This window comes from Crocuta crocuta, unplaced genomic scaffold (genome assembly GCF_008692635.1).
Source record: "Crocuta crocuta isolate KB4526 unplaced genomic scaffold, BGI_CrCroc_1.0 scaffold36, whole genome shotgun sequence".
Classification (NCBI taxonomy): Eukaryota; Metazoa; Chordata; class Mammalia; order Carnivora; family Hyaenidae; genus Crocuta; species Crocuta crocuta.
Genome location: NW_027532203.1, coordinates 21,238,388 through 21,259,240, shown reverse-complemented (window position 1 = coordinate 21,259,240; position 20,853 = coordinate 21,238,388). Strand labels below are relative to the sequence as shown.

The window sequence follows — 20,853 nt, the reverse complement described above, 5'->3', positions numbered from 1 at the left end:
TGCCCTGGACTAAAGCTCAATTGTGAGCCATGCAGAGTTTCCTAAAATGACTTAGGAGGCTCCCATAGGTTTGCTAAGTATTTGGCATAATTATTCAAACTTAACAGCTTGGTTTCTTAGATTTACATCTAAGTTGGCCAAACATTGGATGAAACTAGCCTGGTGGAAACATTTTTTAAAGTTTATTTTGAGAGAGAGGACGGGGAGCAGAGAGAGAAAGAGAGAGAGGAAGAGAGAGAATCCCACCAAAGAGGCTCAGCACAGTGGGGCTTCAACTTACAAACTGTGAGATCATGACCTGAGCCAAAACCAAGAGTCAGATGCTTAACCAACCGAGCCTCTGATGGGAATATTTTTGAAAAGGATTTAGAGAAACTGACCCCTAATTTTTTACAAAATGCTAGAACACTCCCTGGGTATCTTCACTGAGCAATTACCATAGCCTTTCCTAAGCTTGTTGATTCAAACAAAATTCAGCTTGTACACAAAAGCCTGATGAACCTGCTTATTATTATAATCAACCTCAAATTGTCTTTAAAGACAATTCTGGTCTTTCTCGTTTGATGTTGAATCCACCCAAGTAACATTTAATTTTGTTAATGGGTTGACCCATGATTTCTTTTAGTTAAAAGGACCAGAATGGAATGGAAAACTATGTCCACTGCATAATTAGTTAATTTGGCAAATCAACTCATTTGCACCCTAGGTAAGTCACCTGAAAGAAACACCTCTAAAATTCTTAGTTTTCAACTTTGGCAAATGAAAGCCCCTACAAAAAACCAAAAACCTCCTAGCTTCTGCTGTTATTGCCAAGAGCCAGGATATTAGAAAAAAGAGTGTTACCATCTTAAGTGATTCAGGCACCTTCAGCCCTCTAGCCAGCTTTTCTTAAGTCCCCTAATTATCAATAAGGGGTTCTGAGGAACTACAGGGGCTCTTCCCAATCCTCCCTCTTAATTGGCTCAAAGAAACCACTCTCCAGAAAAGAACTTCTTTCTTTACTGACACCAGAGCTACATTTTCAGAGCTCAACCTCACTGTTTAAAAGTAACCCCTGCCTTGGAGCACTAATACAGTTTCAGTAATGGGCGTATCTAGTCAATCTCAACAGGTTCCTGTCTCTGAACCTATCTCCATCATCTAGGCGCTTTGAGACATAAACACTCTTTTGTCCTTAGTTCCTCTGCCACACTACTTTAGGAGATAGAGAGTTCTTGGAAAAATATGCCAGAATTCCTTTCTCTCAAAGTGGGGAAATAATTCTAGAATTTGACAATGGTAATCAAAATAGCCAACCAGGTGAATAAAATAACCCTTCAACATCTTTTATTTGTTCAGACAGTACTGTAGCTGAGTCTGGGGATACTAATCCTTTGTCCTTATTGAATCAGCTATCCTCTATATGGGCAAGATCTTTCACTGATATTGGCAGAATCCATAGTGCACCCTCCATCAAGATTCAGATAGACCCTCAAAACCCTCTTCCCAGAGAAAATACTCTATAAATAAAGAAACTCTTCAAGGCATCAGGCCCATTATAGAAGATTAGAAGGTGCAGGACCTCATTATCTCCTGCACTAGTGGCTATAATACCTATTCTTGTATTATGAGAAAACCCAAGAGCGAAGGATGACACTTTGTCTAGGACCACCAAGAAGTAACTAATGTTGTTATCCCTTGGCACCCTCTTGCTCCTAACCCACCATTTGCTATTAGAATCCATTTCCACTAAAGCAAATTTTTATATAATTGACTTATATAGTGAATTTTAGTATTCAGGTTCATAAAGATAGCCACTATCTTTTTGCTTCACTTGGGAAGAATGGAAATGGACAATAATGCCCCAGAATTTCATGGAGTCTCCTTATTTTTCACAGACCTTTAAAGCTGATTTGGATGGTAACAAGTTTTCTGTAGCCTCTATTTTGTTACAATAAGTATATGATTTGATTCTGCTGTCCTTCTGAAACCTCTTCAAAGAAAGGCAGCATCTATCTATTACAACTTTTGACCTTAAAGAGACATGAGGTCCTCCCCAAAAATTATAGGTTGCTAAGCTCAGATTCAATGCTTGGGCATATCATCTCAGAACAAGAACTACATTTGGACACAGGTTGGTTTTATAGCATCTTGAATTTCCCAGAACCTAAAACTAAGTGCCAATTATGAGGTTTTCTTGGAGTGGCTAGCTACTTTCAAAATTAGATTCCCAGCTTCTCACTTATGGCTCAACCTCTGTATGTTTTACTAAAAGAAATGACACACCTAATCCAATTATATGGATCCGAAGACATAACCTTTGGGACTTTAAAGAAAAAAGTCTAATAAAGCTTGCACAGACATCTTAATTATTAACTTCCCCTTTCCTCTTTGTATGTGAAGGGAATGAATGCCCTTGGAATACTCACCCCAAAACATGCAGACCATTATTAACCCATAGGGTATTGTAACACAAGAATATCCCCCTTGCCTCAAAGCCATTCCTGGTACTGCCCTTTTAGTTAAAGCCACTGAAGAAATCATGGGATCCCCTTTAATCATCCTTGTGTTTTCACTAGGTGTAAAACTGCATTTATCCCCATAGTCCCTATGCCTTTAGGGTAGCTCCTGACTTTGGAATACTAGGAAACATTAATTTTTTCTTACCCCCAATGTGGAAAAAGTTAAAAATGGCTCATTTATCCAAAATTTACTAGATACCATACTGTTGTTGGATGCTTTGGCTTTTAAGGTTCTTAGGCATTCCATATTCAACTCTCTGGAAACCAAAGGAAATCCTAACCCTAACCAATGTTATTTCCACCAAAAACACAGCTTTCAAGGAAATTAATAGCCAATCCTCAGTCAAGGTTAAAAGATGTTCTCCCCAATGATTATTTGGAAAAATTGATGAGAGATACCCAATAATTGGAGCCAGAGAAGAAATACAATATTGCAAATCTAGTAATTTTTCATTCAATAAAAAGGGATAACTCTGGTTTGGACCAAACAACAATTTGGTCCCATGAGAAATTCTAAAAATCTCACTACTTATCACTATACCATTGGCATTAAACCATTAGCCTACTGATACATTGTGATAATTCATGAACCAATATTGGTGGGAAAATATTAATAAGGCGACAAAAATTCCCTACCTCATTTGTTCTACCTGTTTAAATTATAATGCAGGAAATCCTGCTCACACAAGTGGGCTTCATAGTTTCCCCCCATCTCATGGATTATTAGTAGGTTTTAGTCATGGCTTGTATGCATTTTTCACTGGACTGAAACTTTCCCATGTAGACAGGCCATTGCTTCTTCTGTGGCTGAAAGTCTGTTAGAAAAGATGAATGCTTTTAAACTTTATAGTGATCAGGGAATCCTTTTTAATGGTTACGTGCCTTGAAAAATCTGTGCTGTTGGCTGGTTTTATAACACTTTTGTTATGTATATTGTCCTCAATCCACAGAATCAAATGTACTAATGGCACTACTAAGAGTCAACTGATAAAATCTGTAGAGCTCCTCTCACTACATTGGCCCAGAGCACTGCCTTTGGTCCTTCTAAATCTCAGATTCACTCTTTGAAACTCAGATTCTCACACTTTGAGATAGTCACATGATGTCCAACGTACTTGGTGCCTGACCCCAATGACCCACAATTAATAAAAGGAGATATACTTTAACATTGTAAAGGTCAAATTGCTTCTGTTAAGAATAGCCATGCTTTTGCAGGACAATCTTTTCACATTGCACCCCTAGGGGAAGCCTTTAAGCACAATGCCTTGCAATTTGGAGATCTTGTTTATTGAAAATGACACCTCCTTTCAATCTCACTAAAAAGGCCCCTACAGGGTATTGCTAACTGATCCTTGTGCTGCCAAACTCCAAGGAATAGACTCTTGGATTCATGTGGCCCATCTAAAGAAAGAACCTAACTATGACTAGACCTACACACCATCTGGTGACATGAAAGTAGACATTTCCCAGAATTGCAGAAGACAGCATCTGAGGAGACAGCTTTTCCAAGATGTCCAGACCAGACCTGTGTACCATTTCCTCACTGTTTTCTTCTAATATGTCTTTTGTGGAAATAAAATGCCCTTGTCCACATTTCCCAAATCTTTGAGAAAGGGGGAATCTTTCACCTCGATTATGGGCTTTCAGAAACAGCCTCATCATGACCCTGTGACAATTTAATTTTTTACTTGCTTTTTCTGAAAGGTTAAAAGGCTCAGAATTCACAAAAGTCTTTCATTTTTACTATTAGATGGCTGGATTTTTATTCAATTTCATGATCTCTGAATTTGCAAACTTATAGGCTATATTATTAGATAAGATTTGTCTCCAACACCATTTTTTAGATATTAGTTTTGCCATTCTTGTAAACAATTCATTAGCTATTGCTTCATGTTTATACCTGTACTCTATCTTTCCAAATGCACTTGGTTAATTCTTTCAGTGTGCTCTTGCAGTATTTACTATTTTGTTTTAAGTGCTTGCTTTAAGTGGAAACTTCCAGAAGGCATACATGACTCTAGGTTTGCCTCCATAAGGATAACTTTTCTGGCATTTATAGCTGGGATGCAAGGCTACTTCATTATGTGCAAAACAATAAATATGATTCATCACATCAATAAAAGAAAGGACAAGAACCACATGATCCTCTCAATAAATGCAGAGAAAGCATTTGACATAATACAGCATCCTTTCTTGATAAAAACCCTTAAGAAAGTAGGGATACAAGGACCATACCTCAAAATCATAAAAGCCATCTATGAAAGACCCAATGCTAATATCATCCTCAATGGAGAAAAACTGAGAACTTTCCCCCTAAGGTCAGGATCAAGACAGGGATGTCCACTCTTGCCACTGTTATTCAACATAGTATTGGAAGTCTTAGTCTTAGCAATCAGACAACACAAAGAAATAAAAAGGCATCCAAATCGGCTAGGAAGAGGTCAAACTTTCACTCTTCTCAGATGACATGATATTCTATATGGAAAACCCAAAAGATTCCACCAAAAAAAAACCTGTTAGAACTGACCCAGGAATTCAGCAAAGTGGCAGGATATAAAATCAATGCACAGAAACAGTTGCATTCCTATACACCAACAATGAAGCAACAGAAAGAGAAATCAAGGAAATAATCCCATTTACAATTGCACCTGAAACCATAAAATCCCTAGGAATAAATCTAACCAAAGAGGTGAAAAATCTATACACTGAAAATTATAGAAAGCCCATGAAGAATACTGAAGACACACACAAAAAAATGAAAAAATATTCATGCTCCTGGATAGGAAGAACAAATATTGTTAAAATGTCAATACTGCCCAAAGCAATCTACATATTCAATGCAACACCTATCAAAATGACACCAGCATTCTTCAGAGCTAGAACAAGCAATCTTAAAATTTGTATGGAACCAAAAAGGCTNGGCATCCAAATCGGCTAGGAAGAGGTCAAACTTTCACTCTTCTCAGATGACATGATATTCTATATGGAAAACCCAAAAGATTCCAACAAAAAAAAACCTGTTAGAACTGACCCAGGAATTCAGCAAAGTGGCAGGATATAAAATCAATGCACAGAAACAGTTGCATTCCTATACACCAACAATGAAGCAACAGAAAGAGAAATCAAGGAAATAATCCCATTTACAATTGCACCTGAAACCATAAAATCCCTAGGAATAAATCTAACCAAAGAGGTGAAAAATCTATACACTGAAAATTATAGAAAGCCCATGAAGAATACTGAAGACACACACAAAAAAATGAAAAAATATTCATGCTCCTGGATAGGAAGAACAAATATTGTTAAAATGTCAATACTGCCCAAAGCAATCTACATATTCAATGCAACACCTATCAAAATGACACCAGCATTCTTCAGAGCTAGAACAAGCAATCTTAAAATTTGTATGGAACCAAAAAGGCTCCAAATAGCCAAAGCAATCTTGAGAAAGAAAACCAAAGCAGGAGGCATCACAATCCAAGACTTCAAGCTGTACTACAAAGCTGTAATCAAGACAGTATGGTACTGGCACAAGGACATTCAGATCAATGGAACAGAATAGAGAACCCAGAAATGGACTCACAAACGTACAGCCAAAGCATGAAAGAATATTCAATGGAATAAAGAAAGTCTCTTCAGCAAGTGGTGCCGGGAAAACTGGACAGCAACATGCAGAAAAATGAACCTGGATAATTCCAGGTTCATAAAAAACATAATTGTTTTCCAACTGGATCACTTTCTTACACCATACACAAAAATAAACTCAAAATGGATGCAAAGACCTAACNAGAAAACCAAAGCAGGAGGCATCACAATCCAAGACTTCAAGCTGTACTACAAAGCTGTAATCAAGACAGTATGGTACTGGCACAAGGACATTCAGATCAATGGAACAGAATAGAGAACCCAGAAATGGACTCACAAACGTACAGCCAAAGCATGAAAGAATATTCAATGGAATAAAGAAAGTCTCTTCAGCAAGTGGTGCCGGGAAAACTGGACAGCAACATGCAGAAAAATGAACCTGGATAATTCCAGGTTCATAAAAAACATAATTGTTTTCCAACTGGATCACTTTCTTACACCATACACAAAAATAAACTCAAAATGGATGCAAAGACCTAACTGTAAGAGAGGAAGCCATCAAAATCCTTGAGGAGAAAGCAGGCAAAAACGTCTTGTTCAACACATCTCCAGAGGCAAGGGAAACAAAAGCAAAATGAACTATTGGACCTCAACAAAATAAAGCCTTCTGCACAATGAAGGAAACAATCAGCAAAATTAAAACGCAACCAACAGAATGGAAGAAGATATTTGCAAACAACATATCAGATAAAGAACTTATCAAACTCAATACCCAAAAAACATAATCCAGTGAAGAAATGGACTAAAGACATGAACAGACATTTCTCCAAAGACATCCATATGGCCAACAGACACATGAAACAATGCTCAACGGCACTCATCATCAGGGAAATACAAATCAAAACCACAATGAGATACCGCCTTACACCTGTCATAATGGCTACCATCAACAACTCAGGCAACAACAGATGCTAGAGAGGATGTGGAGAAAGAGGATCTCTTTTACACTGCTGGTGGGAATGCAAACTGGGAGAGCCCTTCTGGAAAACAGTATGGAAATTCATCAAAAGCTTAAAAATAGAACTACCCTATGATCCAGAAATTGCACTACTAGGTATTTATCCAAGGGATACAGGTATGCTGTTTCAAAGGGACACATGCACCCCAATGTTTACAGCAGCACTATCAACAATAGCCAAAGTATGGAAAGAGCCCAAATGTCCACCGACAAATGAATGGATAAAGATGTGGTATATACACAAGGAAGTGTTACTCAGCAATCAAAAAGAATGAGATCTTGCCATTGGTAACTACATGGATGGAACTAGAGGGTATCATGCTAAGTGAAATTAGTCAGAGAAAGACAAATATCATATGACTTCTCTTATATGAATACTTAAGATACAAAACATGAAGGGAAGTAAACATAATATAAAAAATGTAAGGGAAGGGAAGTAAAAATAATATAAAACAGGGAGGGGGACAAAATACAAGAGACTCTTAAATATGGAGAACAGAGAGTTACTAGAGGGGTTGTGGGAGGGGGTTGGGCTAAATGGGTAAGGGGCATTAAGGACTCTACTCTTGAAATCATTGTTGTACTATACGCTAACTAACTTGGATGTAAATTTTTTAAAAAAATAACCAGAAAAATGAGAACTTTTCTCCCCTAAGTTGGAATAAGTGCCAATAAATATTTTCAATTGGCTACTTTCAGATCCAAAGTCCCAGTTTAGAATCACCAGACAATTTGGAATGGCTATTTCTTTTGTTCTGTACAATTATTTTAAGTTTTGTATTTTGTTGCCTGTCAAACTTTTGTGAAAATGATGTACCTAATAAAATGATCTTCAATATTTACAATCTTGATAAATATGGACTATAGATGAGAAACGCCTGAGTGTTTTCCCTCTTTATCTCCCTAGTCACCCAAATGTGGCCATAATTGTTTTCCAACTGCTTATGTATTTGCCCTTTGATGTAGAACATGACAACGAGGAAAGGTGCTTCCTGGCGCTGAGGGGCAAAATCACTAGTGTGGCAGAAAACCTGACTTTTGATCAGTGACGCTTCCAGGGAAAGGTTTTGATCAAAGCAGGAAATGTGAAAATTAAAAGAAACCTCACTAAAGTAGAGTCAGGGGGCTAGAGGTTACAATATCTGTTACAGGAAGAACTGTCCATTATACACCCCGACACAAGTATCAGCAGGAAAGAATTATCAATTACAGGCCTCAACAAGAAAATATATACATTGAATCTTCTAGAAGCAATTGACTACTCCTGCAACTCAGCCAAAGGCAAACTATCATCACCCTGAATTCTTGCTTTTTAACAATGAACTTTCATTTAAAGCACCCTCTCTCCCAACTTCCTCCTTCTCTATAAAGTAACATTTGTTTGCTGGACTTGCTTATAGTTTTGCCATAGCTTACATATTCCAAATTGGAATTCTCAGCTCTTCCTGAATACCTTCATTCAGTACATAAAATAATTTTTATTTCTTTCTGAGAGAGAGAGAGAGAGAGAGAGACAGAGAGACAGAGAGAGACAGAGAGAGCATGAGCAGGGGAGGGTCAGGGAGAGAGAGGGAGACACAGAATCTGAAACAGCCTCCAGGCTCTAAGCTGGCTGTCAGCACAGAACTCGACGCGGGGCTTGAACCCACAAACCGCGAGATTATGACCTGAGTCGAAGTCGAACGCTTAACCGACTGAGCCACCCAGGCGCCCCTGAATAATTTTTATTTTTAAGGTTAATACTTAATGTGTCTTATTCTAGACAGATTAGGTCATACCTACATGTTATTTGAGAGTTACATGAAAAGAATAGACATTTTGAGATTATAGCAATAAGGAGACCTGTATCAGTCTGATTTTGGGTCAGCAGCCGTGGGAAGGACAGATTCATTAGATGGAAAGCAGAAATCTCTACATTTCCTCAGTGCCAGGTTGGCTAAAGGACTTGCTTTGACTGCAGAATTGGTTAGGAGCTAAACCAAATACAAGATGACAGTTACATTTCCCATTGCTTCAAAATAAATTAGTACAGGTAATAGCCAGGTATTGGGGGAATACATGGGTCTACGAAGCTTCAGTGAATAGATATATAGCACATCAAAAAATATATTTTGAAGTATTTGGAGGACAATTACTTGTATTATTTCTAATAAGGAGAAGAATTCAATACATTTATAATTAAACTGAACTTNGTATTTAGGCCAGAACAAAAAATAATTTAGGTATCTGAGATAACTCATTATCAAAAATTTTACACTTCTGCTATACTGCTTACCACAATTTGTTGCAATTTTTAATTTAGTATTCTCCCATTGCTCCAAACCTCAAGCATTTTAAGAACAGGAGCCAAATTCTATTCTATACTGCGTTTTCTTGACTAGAATAGTACCTTCATACATACTAAGGGATTCCATAAGAGGAGTGAAGTAAGCAAAGGCTTGAATAGGAGTGCAGATAGAATAGCTGGCTTAGAAGGGATACAGGAGTGCTGATGCATAGGGGCACATGTACCTCAATGTCCCTAGCAGCACTCTCAACAATAGCCAAAACATGGAAAGAGCCTAAGTGTCCATCAACTGATGGATGGATCAGGAAGATGTGGTTTATCTATACCATGGAATACTACATGGCAATGAGAAAGAATGAAATACGGCCATGTGTAGCAACATGGATGGAACTTGAGGGTGTTATGCTGAGTGAAATAAATCAGGCAGAGAAGGACAGATACCATATGTTTGCATGTATAGGAGTATTAGGAGGAACTTAATGGAGGACCATGGGGGAGAAGAAGGGGAAAAATTATGGAGGAGTGGGGAGGCAAGCCATGAGAGACTCTTGAATGCGGAGAACAAACTGAGGGCAGATGGGGGTGGGGGCACGGGAAGGGTGGTGATGGGCATAAAGGAGGGCCCTTGTGGGGATGAGCACTGGGTGTTATATGGAAACCAACTCAACAATAAACTAAAACAAAACAAAACAAAACAAAAAAAACAGAATAGCTGGCTCAGTAGCTTGTGGTGTTATTTTAGTTAAATCATTTAACCTCTGTAAGATTTAAATTTTTCACTTATAAAATGAGTAATATTTTTTTCCAGGGGTCTGAGACCCATAGGTAGAAATTATAGAGAGGGAAATGTAATCTCATTGTAAGAAAATCCTTTCAAAATAATTAAAGTTTCCTAAAAACTCATCTTGTCTGTTTCTAGAAGCAGAGTACCTAATCAACTGAAGTGGTCAAAAAACCTTAATGAATATTTGGCAGGACCATTGAGAATTGAAGCACTGGAAGAATAGTTAAAATTCCTTTCCAACATGCCATTTGGTGATAGCCAATGATTCTTCCATGGGATTATTTAAGCACTATAGGGCTATAAGTACAGCTCAAACACAAACAGTTGAACCTACTACCAACACTGTCTCCAAAAGGACAGCCCTTTCTTTATACACCATTTTACTCAAATTCTAGGTGGCAACAATAACATTTCTATCTACTTCCTGGGTTTGTTGTAAGGATAATAAATTTCAACAGATGTTTAATAGGAATAGTTACAAAAGAAAACAAGATGTTATTATTAAATGTGTTTCAGGGGTGTTCTCTGCTGTTCCCTACAGTGACATAAGTCTTATTAAATCAACTATATAGATTATCTCTTGCCCATGAGAGATTAATAGTTTGGAAGCCAACAAGTCACCATTTTTTGAGCCAGATGCATTCCTGACTATGATTGCCTGCAATTGAAGCTAGCTCAGGAAAATAAGGGTATATGCATTTTTAAAATTATTTACTAACAAGTTTTTCATTGGTTCCAGAGCATAGCCTCTAAGAGTTAGAAACACTTGAGTTAGTGTTTGCAGATTTCTCTCTCCACACTCACCACTTCATCTACAAACAAGTAATATTCTCCATCTCTAGGCATATTGAATAAGTGCTCCTTTAATTTGCTACATTGATGAGCTATTGTCAAGATAATGCTGCAAGACAAAGCTACTACACTTAGGATCTTGAAGCTACTAGTGTTCCTGAATTTTTCTAGTTCTTCAGTCTGTGTGGTGGCTAGAACAGATGTGCTTCAGGCTGTGAGTGAGCTGGGTTTTGCTCTCAACTTTGATTTGAGTCTAGGTCTGTTGTATGTGTTTCCTTCATTTTCCTGGAACCAAGGGTTACCTGCTTCATGCCTTCTCTTCACGCACAAGAGAAGCACAGCACCCTTAGTGCCTCTTAAGATCTCAACCAAGAACAAGCAGGTTGATTCATCTGCTGACATTTCATTGACCTGGGAAGTGTGATATGGCCAACCCAACACCAATGGGGAGGAAAAACATCTAGTTATCCATGATTACATTAGTACCAAATGTGACCAGGTAAGTGTTCATACATACTTGTAGACTGAGTGGCTATTAAAAATACAAAGGGTTTCATTTTCTACCAAAGCCTAATTCTAGTTGACTATTTTTAGTGATGTAGGTCGACTGTTTTCCAAGTAGCTTTTTGTTTTTGTGGTTGTTGGAGGATTTCAGCTGTTACAAATACTTTATTATATGAATTATTGGGATCTCATTAAGATAAAAAGGTTTTGCACTACAAAGGAAACAATCAACAAAACCAAAAGGCAACCAACAGAATGGGAAAAGATATTTACAAATGACCTATCAGATAAAGGGCTAGTATCCAAAATCTATAAAGAACTTAACAAACTCAACACCCAAAAACAATAATCTAGTGAAGAAATTCATGAAGACATGAATAGACGCTTTTCCAAAGAAGACAGCCAGATGGCCAAAAAGCACATGAAAAGATGCTCAACATCACTCATCATCAGGGAAATACAAATAAAAATCACATTGAGATACCATCTCACACCCGTCAGAATGGCTAAAATTAACAACTCAGGAAACAACAAATGCTAATAAGATGTGGAGAAATGAGAACCCTCTTGTACTGTTGGTGGGAATGCAAACTGGTGTAGCCACTCTGGAAAACTGTGAAGGTTTCTCAAAAAATTAAAAATAGAACTACTCTATTACCCAGCAATAGCACTACTAGGAATTTATCCAAAGGATACAAGAGTGCTGATTGATAGGGGCACGTGTACCCCACTGTTTATAGCAGCGCTTTCAACAATAGCCAAATTATGGAAAGAGCCTAAGTGTCCATCAACTGATGAATGGATCAAAAAGATGTGATTTATACATACAATGGAATACTAATTGGCAATGAGAAAGAATGAAATCCTACCATTTGCAGCAACATGGATGGGACTGGAGGGTAGTATGCTAAGTGAAATAAGTCAGTCAGAGAAAGACATATCATGATTTCACTCATGTTTGGAACTTGAGAAACTTAACAGGAGACCATGGGGAAAGGGAGGTGGGGAAAACTAGTTACAAACAGAGAGGGAGGGAGGCAAACATAAGAGATTCTTAAATACAGAAAACAAACTGAGGGTTCATAGGGGTTGGGGAGAGGGGAAAATGGGAAATGGGCATTGAGGAGCATTCTTTTTGGAATGAGCACTGGGTGTTGTATGTAAGTGATGAATCACGGGAATCTATCCCCAAAACCAAGAGCACACTGTAAACACTGTATGTTAGCCAACTTGATAATAAATTATATTAAAAAATACTTTATTCTTGAATGACATTTAACCTACTCAATCTTCTAATTAGGCTTAAAGTTCCCCTGAAAAGAAGTATATTTTCCCTTGGATAATGCAGCTCTTTCAAGTAACTGAAATAATTTTCCCTCTGTCAATAGACCCAATGGCTTCAGCCCTCCTTCTCTACCATAAGCCCATTGTCCTAATATCACTCAGAACAAATGAGTTTGCTAATATACGGACTTCAAATAGTCTTAATAAATCTCGTAAATATAGAAAGAGACCATGTATTTGAGGGGCATATACCAATATACCAGTTAATATAGTTTTTTAAAAATAATTATATAAAATAGATTAAATAAAACATTTAAACAGGTAAATCCTGTTTTCAGAGAGGCAAGATGGCGGAGAAGTAAGGAGCTCCGTACTTGCACTCGCGCCCATACANAATCAAATGTATTAACACTATGTGAAAAGAATGCCTACTCACACATCGACTACAACATTCTATTTAAGGTAAATGGGTTCTCAAATCTATAACTGCACTAATTTTTGACATAGCACTTACTGATGGAGATGCTTAACATTTCCCTTTACACATGCTTTTGGATGTGTTTTGGATTTATACATTTGTCTTGAATATTATAGACCAGAAATTATCTTTGATTATTCTTCCATTACAAAATGGCACTTTTAGAACTTACTAATACTTTTTGTGATAAAATCTGTTTTGTCTGATATTAATACAGGTATGCCCACTTTAAGGTTGGTTTCTTTTTGCTTATTTTTTTTCTAATCATTTTTTGACTTGCCACATTTCTGTATTCTTATGTATCTTTTAAACCAAAGTAGTATACACAGATGTTGGTGCGGATGCAAAGAAAGGGGAACACTTTTGCACTGTTGGTGGGAATGCAAACTGGTGCAGCCCCTCTGGAAATAGTATGGAGAAAAAGTGAAAAGTAGACCTTCCCTAACACCTGGCAATTGTACTAGTAGGTATTTATCCAAAGGATACAAAAATGCTGATTTGAAGGGGCACATGCACCTCAATTGTTTATATCAACACTATCAACAATAGTCAAATTACGGAAAGAGCCCAAAAGTCCATCGACTGATGAGTGAATAAAGACAGTGGAAAAGCACTTGGTGATCAAAAAAAAAAATAAACATAAAAATAAAACCTTGCAATTTGCAACAATGTGGATGGAACTAGAGGGTATTATGCTAAGTGAAATACATCAGAAAAAGACAAATATATGATTCCACTCATATATGGACTTTAAGAAACAAATCCGATGAACATAGATGGGAAGGGAAGGAAAAAGATAAAAACAGAGGGAGGCAAACCATAAGAGACTCTTAAATACAAAGAACAAACTGAAGATTGCTAGAGGTTAGGTGGGTGAGGGGTGGGCTAAATGAGTGATGGGGCTTAAGGAGGGCTCTTGTTGGGATGAACACTGGGTAATGTGTATAAGTAATGAATCGCTAGATTCTACTCCTGAAACCAATACTACACCATATGTTAACTAATTTTAATTTAAATAATAAAAAAGTACAGGTTAGTTTTGTTCTTTTATTCAATATAATGCTAATAATTTACTTGTCTAAGGGCGATAGTATGTCCTTTTCTATTTATTTTGATTCCTGATATGTTTATATTTGTTATATTAGGTTTTCTGTTTCTTTTTCTTTTCAACTTTATAATGTATTATTTTTTTAATTTACTTTCCCTTTCTCCTCTGCTAGTTCTTAAGTTATATTTTTAAGACTATTTTTTAAAGAATAGTTTTGGGTTTACAATAAAGTAGAAAGTTACTTTATGTCTGGGGTTTGTTTTTATTTGAACATGATTAAAGTATAAAATTAAGTAAAATCTTTATTTTTAAAGGTTTTAACTCTGACTCCTTTTCTTCTGTTTTACTTATATGTTTATATCACACCACCTATGCTCTCCTCCTCATAGGTTTCCTTGACCTTGATCTTATCTACGCATTTGTAAATTAATGCATTAGATTATTTTGCATCCTGTGTATGTCACCCATTCCACCTGTCTCTAGCCTTGGTTCCATGAGCGTATTTGCTAAGTAGATCTTCCTTTTTTATCTCACTACAATTTTCTAATAAAAATTATCATCACATTAGGGTCTAAGTTTTACACAGGAAGAATAAGTTCTTTCATTAATTTTGTCATCTTAGATGGTTAGTATTAGATGATACTATTACAGTATCACAGTATTACAGTATTACATCTTAGATGATAGTATTGCATGTATACTTATATTTTTTTATATTTAAAACCTTAAGAGAGTATTGAAATACTCTGTTGGCAAAGAGTCACATTTTCCTTTCAATTCTTTTCTTATTTAACCTCCCATCACTATTGTGGATTTGGTCTTGTCCTGTTGGAATTGTTAACCTATTTTTTGTAATTAATGCATTTGAGATTAAGGCCTAAACTGGTCGCAAGGATTAAAGAAATCTAAGAAAATTACCTACCTGACCAGCCGTGTCCAAAATGTCCAAATAAGCTGGCTCATTGTCAATTCTAACCTGGGTCTTGTAAGCATCTTCTGAAAAACACAAGACAGAATTTACACCCAAATATATTAAAGTGAAAGGCCTGAGTTTTAGATTTCATAACCAAGAATTTCTAAATAAGTTAACTAAATAAAATAATCAGATATTCTAGATGAGTACACAAAGTGAGAAGGATAACCCAAGAAAATACAGGAAAGAGCTTCTGCTTAAAGTCAAGTCAGATTTACTTCCCTTTCATTAGGACAAGATTATGATTTGAGGTATCTTGGTCATATGACCTACAGAACAAATTGTGAAACATATTTATCAGTCTGCTCTTTATCATACACTGCAAATTCACATCACAACATCCTATTCAATGAAAGACTGAAAACTTTTCCTCTAATATCAGGAATAAGACAAGTATGCCTACTTTAACCACTTCTATTTAACATAGTACTAAAGTCCAAGCCTGAACAATGAGACAAGAAAAATAAAAAATCATCCAAATTGGAAGAGAAGTAGTAAAATTTTCTGTTTACAGATAGCATGATACTATAAATAGAAAACTCTAAAGATTCCATGGGGCTGGGGGATAGGAGGACTATTGAAACTTCTAAAAAATTCAGCAGTTACAGAATACAAAAATCAAACAAAAAAAGTCAGTTGTGTTTTTATACACTGATGATAAGCAATCTAAAAATAAAACAATATTTTCATTTATGTAGCACAGGAAGCAACCAAATACTTAGGAATAAACTTAACCAAGACGGTAAAGAATTGTATACCAAAAACTGTAAGAAGTTTTAATGCTTGTGTACATGTTAACTTATACATGCCTATATACTCTGTACTCTAAACACTTACCATAAATGATTTTAAAAGATTAGTCTCCTGTAGGTTTTTAAAATTTATTAATGGCATTTGATGCAGGAAAGTTTTTAATTTTTATGAAGTATAATTTATTTTATTGTTCATGTTTTTGGTGTCCTAAGTATCTATTCTAAAATTCAAGGTCATGAGTATTTAAACCTATGTTTTCTTCTAAGTGTTTTATAATTTTAACTTTTGCCTTTAGGTTATTGATCCATTTTCAATTTGTTGTTGTTTTTAAATATGTTGTTTAGTAAGGATATTAATTAGGCATACAATTCTCTTATGATATTTTTGTTTCTGTAAGTTTGATTTTAAGGTCCCTGTTTTAATTACTTATTTGGGTAAACTCTCTCTTAGTTAATTTAGCTAAAGATTTGTCAATTTTGTTCCTTCTTTTGAAGAAGTAACTTATCATTTATTTTCTCCATTTTTTTTCTATTCTCAATATACCTATCTTCTAATCTTTAGTATTTCCTTCCATTTGCTTTGGGTTTAAGGATTTCCTTGCCACCAAATTTCTTTCTTTCTTTCCTTCTTTCTTTTTTAATGTTTATTTATTTGAGAGAGAGAGAGAGAGAGAAACCCAAGCAGGCTCCGTGCTGCCAGCAGAGAGCCCAATTCAGGACTCAAACTCACGAACTACGAAATCATGACCTGAGTCAAAGTCAGATGCTTAAACAACAGAGTCACCCAGGCACCCCATCCACCATTTATAGTTTAAGTAAAGAGCAAATTGAACCACTACTAGTAGCATTTAGGACAGCAATGAATCTTGGCACAATCTCAATAATTATTCATACTGTTGACTTTGAACCACATATGATTTTCAGAACCTTTTGGTTTAGAAAATAGTAATGGTCAACCAAGGAGGAACTTTTCAAAGACATAGTACTGAGCACCTCCCCTAAATTAGGTTTTCACTAGCTTCTGGAAATACGAAGATATACAAACACATGCACACACACGGTCGTCTCTACTCTCAAGAACTTAAACAATCACAGGGAAACACACACATATATGCAATGGGATGTTAAGATCCAAAAACTTATAGGCACACAAACCTACCCCTTCAAGGAAATCCATACCTTATGACTGTGCTCCAGAAACAAAGTTGTGGCAAGTATAATCTGCAGACTGGTCAATCAGGTGTGGTTTTAGCAACTACGGACCATTCTGCAACACCATTCAGTATATGAGCAATCACACAGTCTTTCCATTTTCCATTCCACTGTTCTTTGTACTTTCACTGATCTGCCTTTTACACATGAGAAATCTTGTGGATTTTTTTTTAATGTATAGGGTTGTTTTTCAATTTCATAGGGAAATAAGAACAGCTACTCTGAAAAGGATGCTGTGACCTGAGAATCACATATGAGTCTTTCATATTTTATGTTTGTTTATTTAAACTCAAAGGCCCCAGAAAGAGCCTGCTGAGGCCAGGAGCATGCTGAGTAATCCAGACAAGAACTGCTCTGTGTGATTATCTGAGCCCTAGATAAACCCAGCACATGAAACATATATCAAATAAAAGCTTCTCCTGGGATCAGAAAACCCCTTCAAAGAGACTTGATGTGAATTGGCTGGAAATTAAGTCAGGCCTTCTATCCAAGATTTCTTTCTCTCTTTTAAGAAGTGTCTATCACAGTATACATCCCAGTGTTGTGAATCTAGGTCACCTCCCTGGCCTCCATAGAAAGTAATCCCTTTCATTTCCTTCCAATAAACAATCTTCCCTCCTGTTTCCATCCATCCACTCCCTTTGAGACCTCCCATGTAGAAATTCAGTGACAGAAATTCTCTCTTGAATACATATAAACACCTCCCTGAATTTCAATCATCTGCCTATAGACACAGCCCTGAAGTGAGTTCATTTATCTTCCAAAGCAAGAGGCCAAATGTATACAAAGCTTTATCAGGCAGAAATAGTAGCAACTGCCTGCTATATTATTTGCACTGAAAAGCATAATGGAGCCATATTCTTAGAGGCATCTCTAAAATTCCACCTTAAATTCTAAAATTCTACCTTAAAATACCACTTTAAAATTCATTTGAAAACCCTGATGTTTGATTTGACACCATTGCTTCTCTTAGGTCTTCTTCACTTTCCTTCTTGAAAATTTTATAGGAAGAAGCCACCAAAGACCTGTATTAAAGCCTCACGCCCATCACTAAATATTGCTGTTATAATTGGCCAACCAATTAATCTTACTTGTAAGATGGAGTTAATAGTACATATTAGTCAATGCATAGGTGCTCTAGACAGATCAACTAAAGCAGAATATGTGTGTGTGTGTGTGTGTGTGTGCGTGCGTGTGTGTGTGTGTGAAAGATAGAGGGAGGGAAGGAGGGAAGAGAAAGAGAGAGAAAATAGAGAAAAGAGAGGAAGGAATAAGAAGTTTACGTTTTAAATTAATAATTATTTAAGTTTAAATTATATTAAAACTAAATCACTTCTACTTCTGCCATTTCTATTTACCCATGTGGTTATTCTTTCCCCATGCACTCCCCCAACAAGTAAATCAGAGGATTTGGTAGGATATGTTTACAGTAATCTTCCAAAATACAAAGTTTATAATTAAAACACATTAAGGTCTTCTGAATAATCTATCCAAAAAATTCATTTAATTCCTTTGCAGAGCATATTCAAATACCTTTAACATAAATGTTAGTTGTAAACACAAAATTGGAACAATTCAAAACCACAATATGTAACTGAGAAAATATAAAGTTATTGTTGAATTTTCACAGAGGACTTTATGTGAGAATGAGACTATATGCACATGAGCAGGGGAGAGAGTGAGAGAGGGTGAGAGAGGGACACATGGAATCTTAACAGGCTCCATGCTCTGAACTGGGCCTGATGGAGGCTTGATCCCAGGACCCTGGGATCATGACCTGAGATGAAATGAAGAGTTGGATGTTCAACCGACTGAGTCACTCAGGCAACCCTCACTAGAAGACTTTTTAAAAAAATCTTAAGATACTTGAAAAGTTCTTACATGGTTAGCTGAAAGCCTGAAATGTATAAAAACTGGTATTACAACGAAGATATATTTCTGTAACTCTAATTCTAAGGTAGTATACATCTCTAAGATATTAATCATTAACCCAATTAAAAAAATACAACATGAAAGTTCAGATTCAGATAATTTATGAGAACTGTCTCAAAGAATTACTTAAGTAAATCATCTTAATTGTGTGTCTATTATGTGTATAAAGCAAAAGTATCTTGGAACACAATGTATTGGAAATTTTCTCTTGGACAGAAAGAATAACTAAATCTGTACTGATACAAATCTAATGTATCAGTTTATTTATCAATAATGACATATGTGCCTGAGTGTGTAATCAGTGCTACACACTCTGATAGACACAATCTACCATGTTGAAAAAGACCGTTGATTTCTAACAACATAGTTTACAATCTTGAGAGCATACATAAAAATAAACAGGTAATTCATTGTATTGTAACAAGTGTTACATTAGAAACATTTGAAATGTGCTTATTTAGGAAGATAGCAGAAGACACCCAGAGGAGCTGAGGTCGAGCTGAGGTCAATCCTCAAAAGTAACAGATAGAAAACAGAGTTTGGAAGGCGGAGGCCTGGTGAGAGGCCAAGAAAGAAAGGGAATTGCACTGATTCTAGCACAGCCCCTCCTCTTGAACTGAAACATTCAGTGAAGTCTAATAAGGGTATATAAGTTTGCTGGATTTGAAAATGGTTTTGAAAACCGGCTGAATTTAGCTTAAGGACTAAAAGTTAATGAGAACACACTTGCCCACCACGGAAATAAGAGCTAAAGAAAGGGATGCCATTAGAAAGTCAGTCCTGGAAATATATGGAAATTATAGGGCAGAGTTTAGGCTTTTTATCATGCTGTAAAATTAAGGATTAAGCCAAGTGTATTCAGGTCTGGGAAGGGTAAGGGGTGTACCTGTGTATCTGAGTTACACAGCAATTGAAATCTTTCCTATAGATAGATTCTAGTGTGGTAGTTCATATCAATCAACATTTCCCTGCTTCTCCCAGGAAAATGCACAATGTCACTGGTCTGGGAAGTTTAACTCCAAGGGGGACAACCATATGTATTCTTAGGGTCCTTGGGTCGATTTTCCATAGCAAACCTAGTGAGGCGGTACAGGCTGTAGTGCTTCCTTTGGAAGCACAGACACTAGCTGGAGATTCGCACCTGCTGAAGGCCATTACTGGGAGAAGCCATTATCAACCATGGCTTCTCATAGCAAGGATAAGCCAACAGAGAGGTCTTTGAAAAGAGATTAATAGCCATCATTAGGGAGTAGACCTGCAGCAGCAGCCTGGCAAGAGGTTGCTGTGACAGCAGCAAAATCCATGTTCTTCCCCCAAACTGTTATCTACAGAAGGTACTTCAGAGCGTCCACATCCTTTCAATGGTAGAACCTTCTAACCCTTTCTTTTCAGCCAGAAAGAGGCGTTCATGGGAAACCTGATTCCTTGGCTCTCTTCTACTAAACATAAATGAGAGTTAATGGGATTAGGCTATAGGCATTGACATTGAGTGTTTCAAGTCCTTTGTCTCTGCCTCACTTCTTGTTTTGGTGTGAGGAAGAGTAGATGCTCTCCTCTCCACAGGTCCTTCAGAAAGAAATGATGACATTTTATTCTACCTTTCTTGCCCCCGTTTACCATAATCATAATGAATGACTGCATAAACCATGATCTATAAAATGGTTGTTTCCCAGGGTATTTTAAGATACAATGTGTTTAAATAC

The 20,853-nt window shown here is 36.6% G+C and overlaps 1 protein-coding gene across 1 annotated transcript in view; it reads right to left on the bottom strand.

Annotated features, from left to right (window-relative positions):
* The window catches only part of RIT2 (Ras like without CAAX 2), a 381,589-nt gene that overhangs the window by 231,554 nt on the left and 129,182 nt on the right, over nucleotides 1-20,853 (bottom strand). Inside the window, exon 3 of the mRNA XM_077777640.1 lies at nucleotides 15,204-15,277. Coding sequence (XP_077633766.1) covers nucleotides 15,204-15,277 — 74 coding nt within the window. The remainder of the gene's footprint in view (nucleotides 1-15,203; nucleotides 15,278-20,853) is intronic.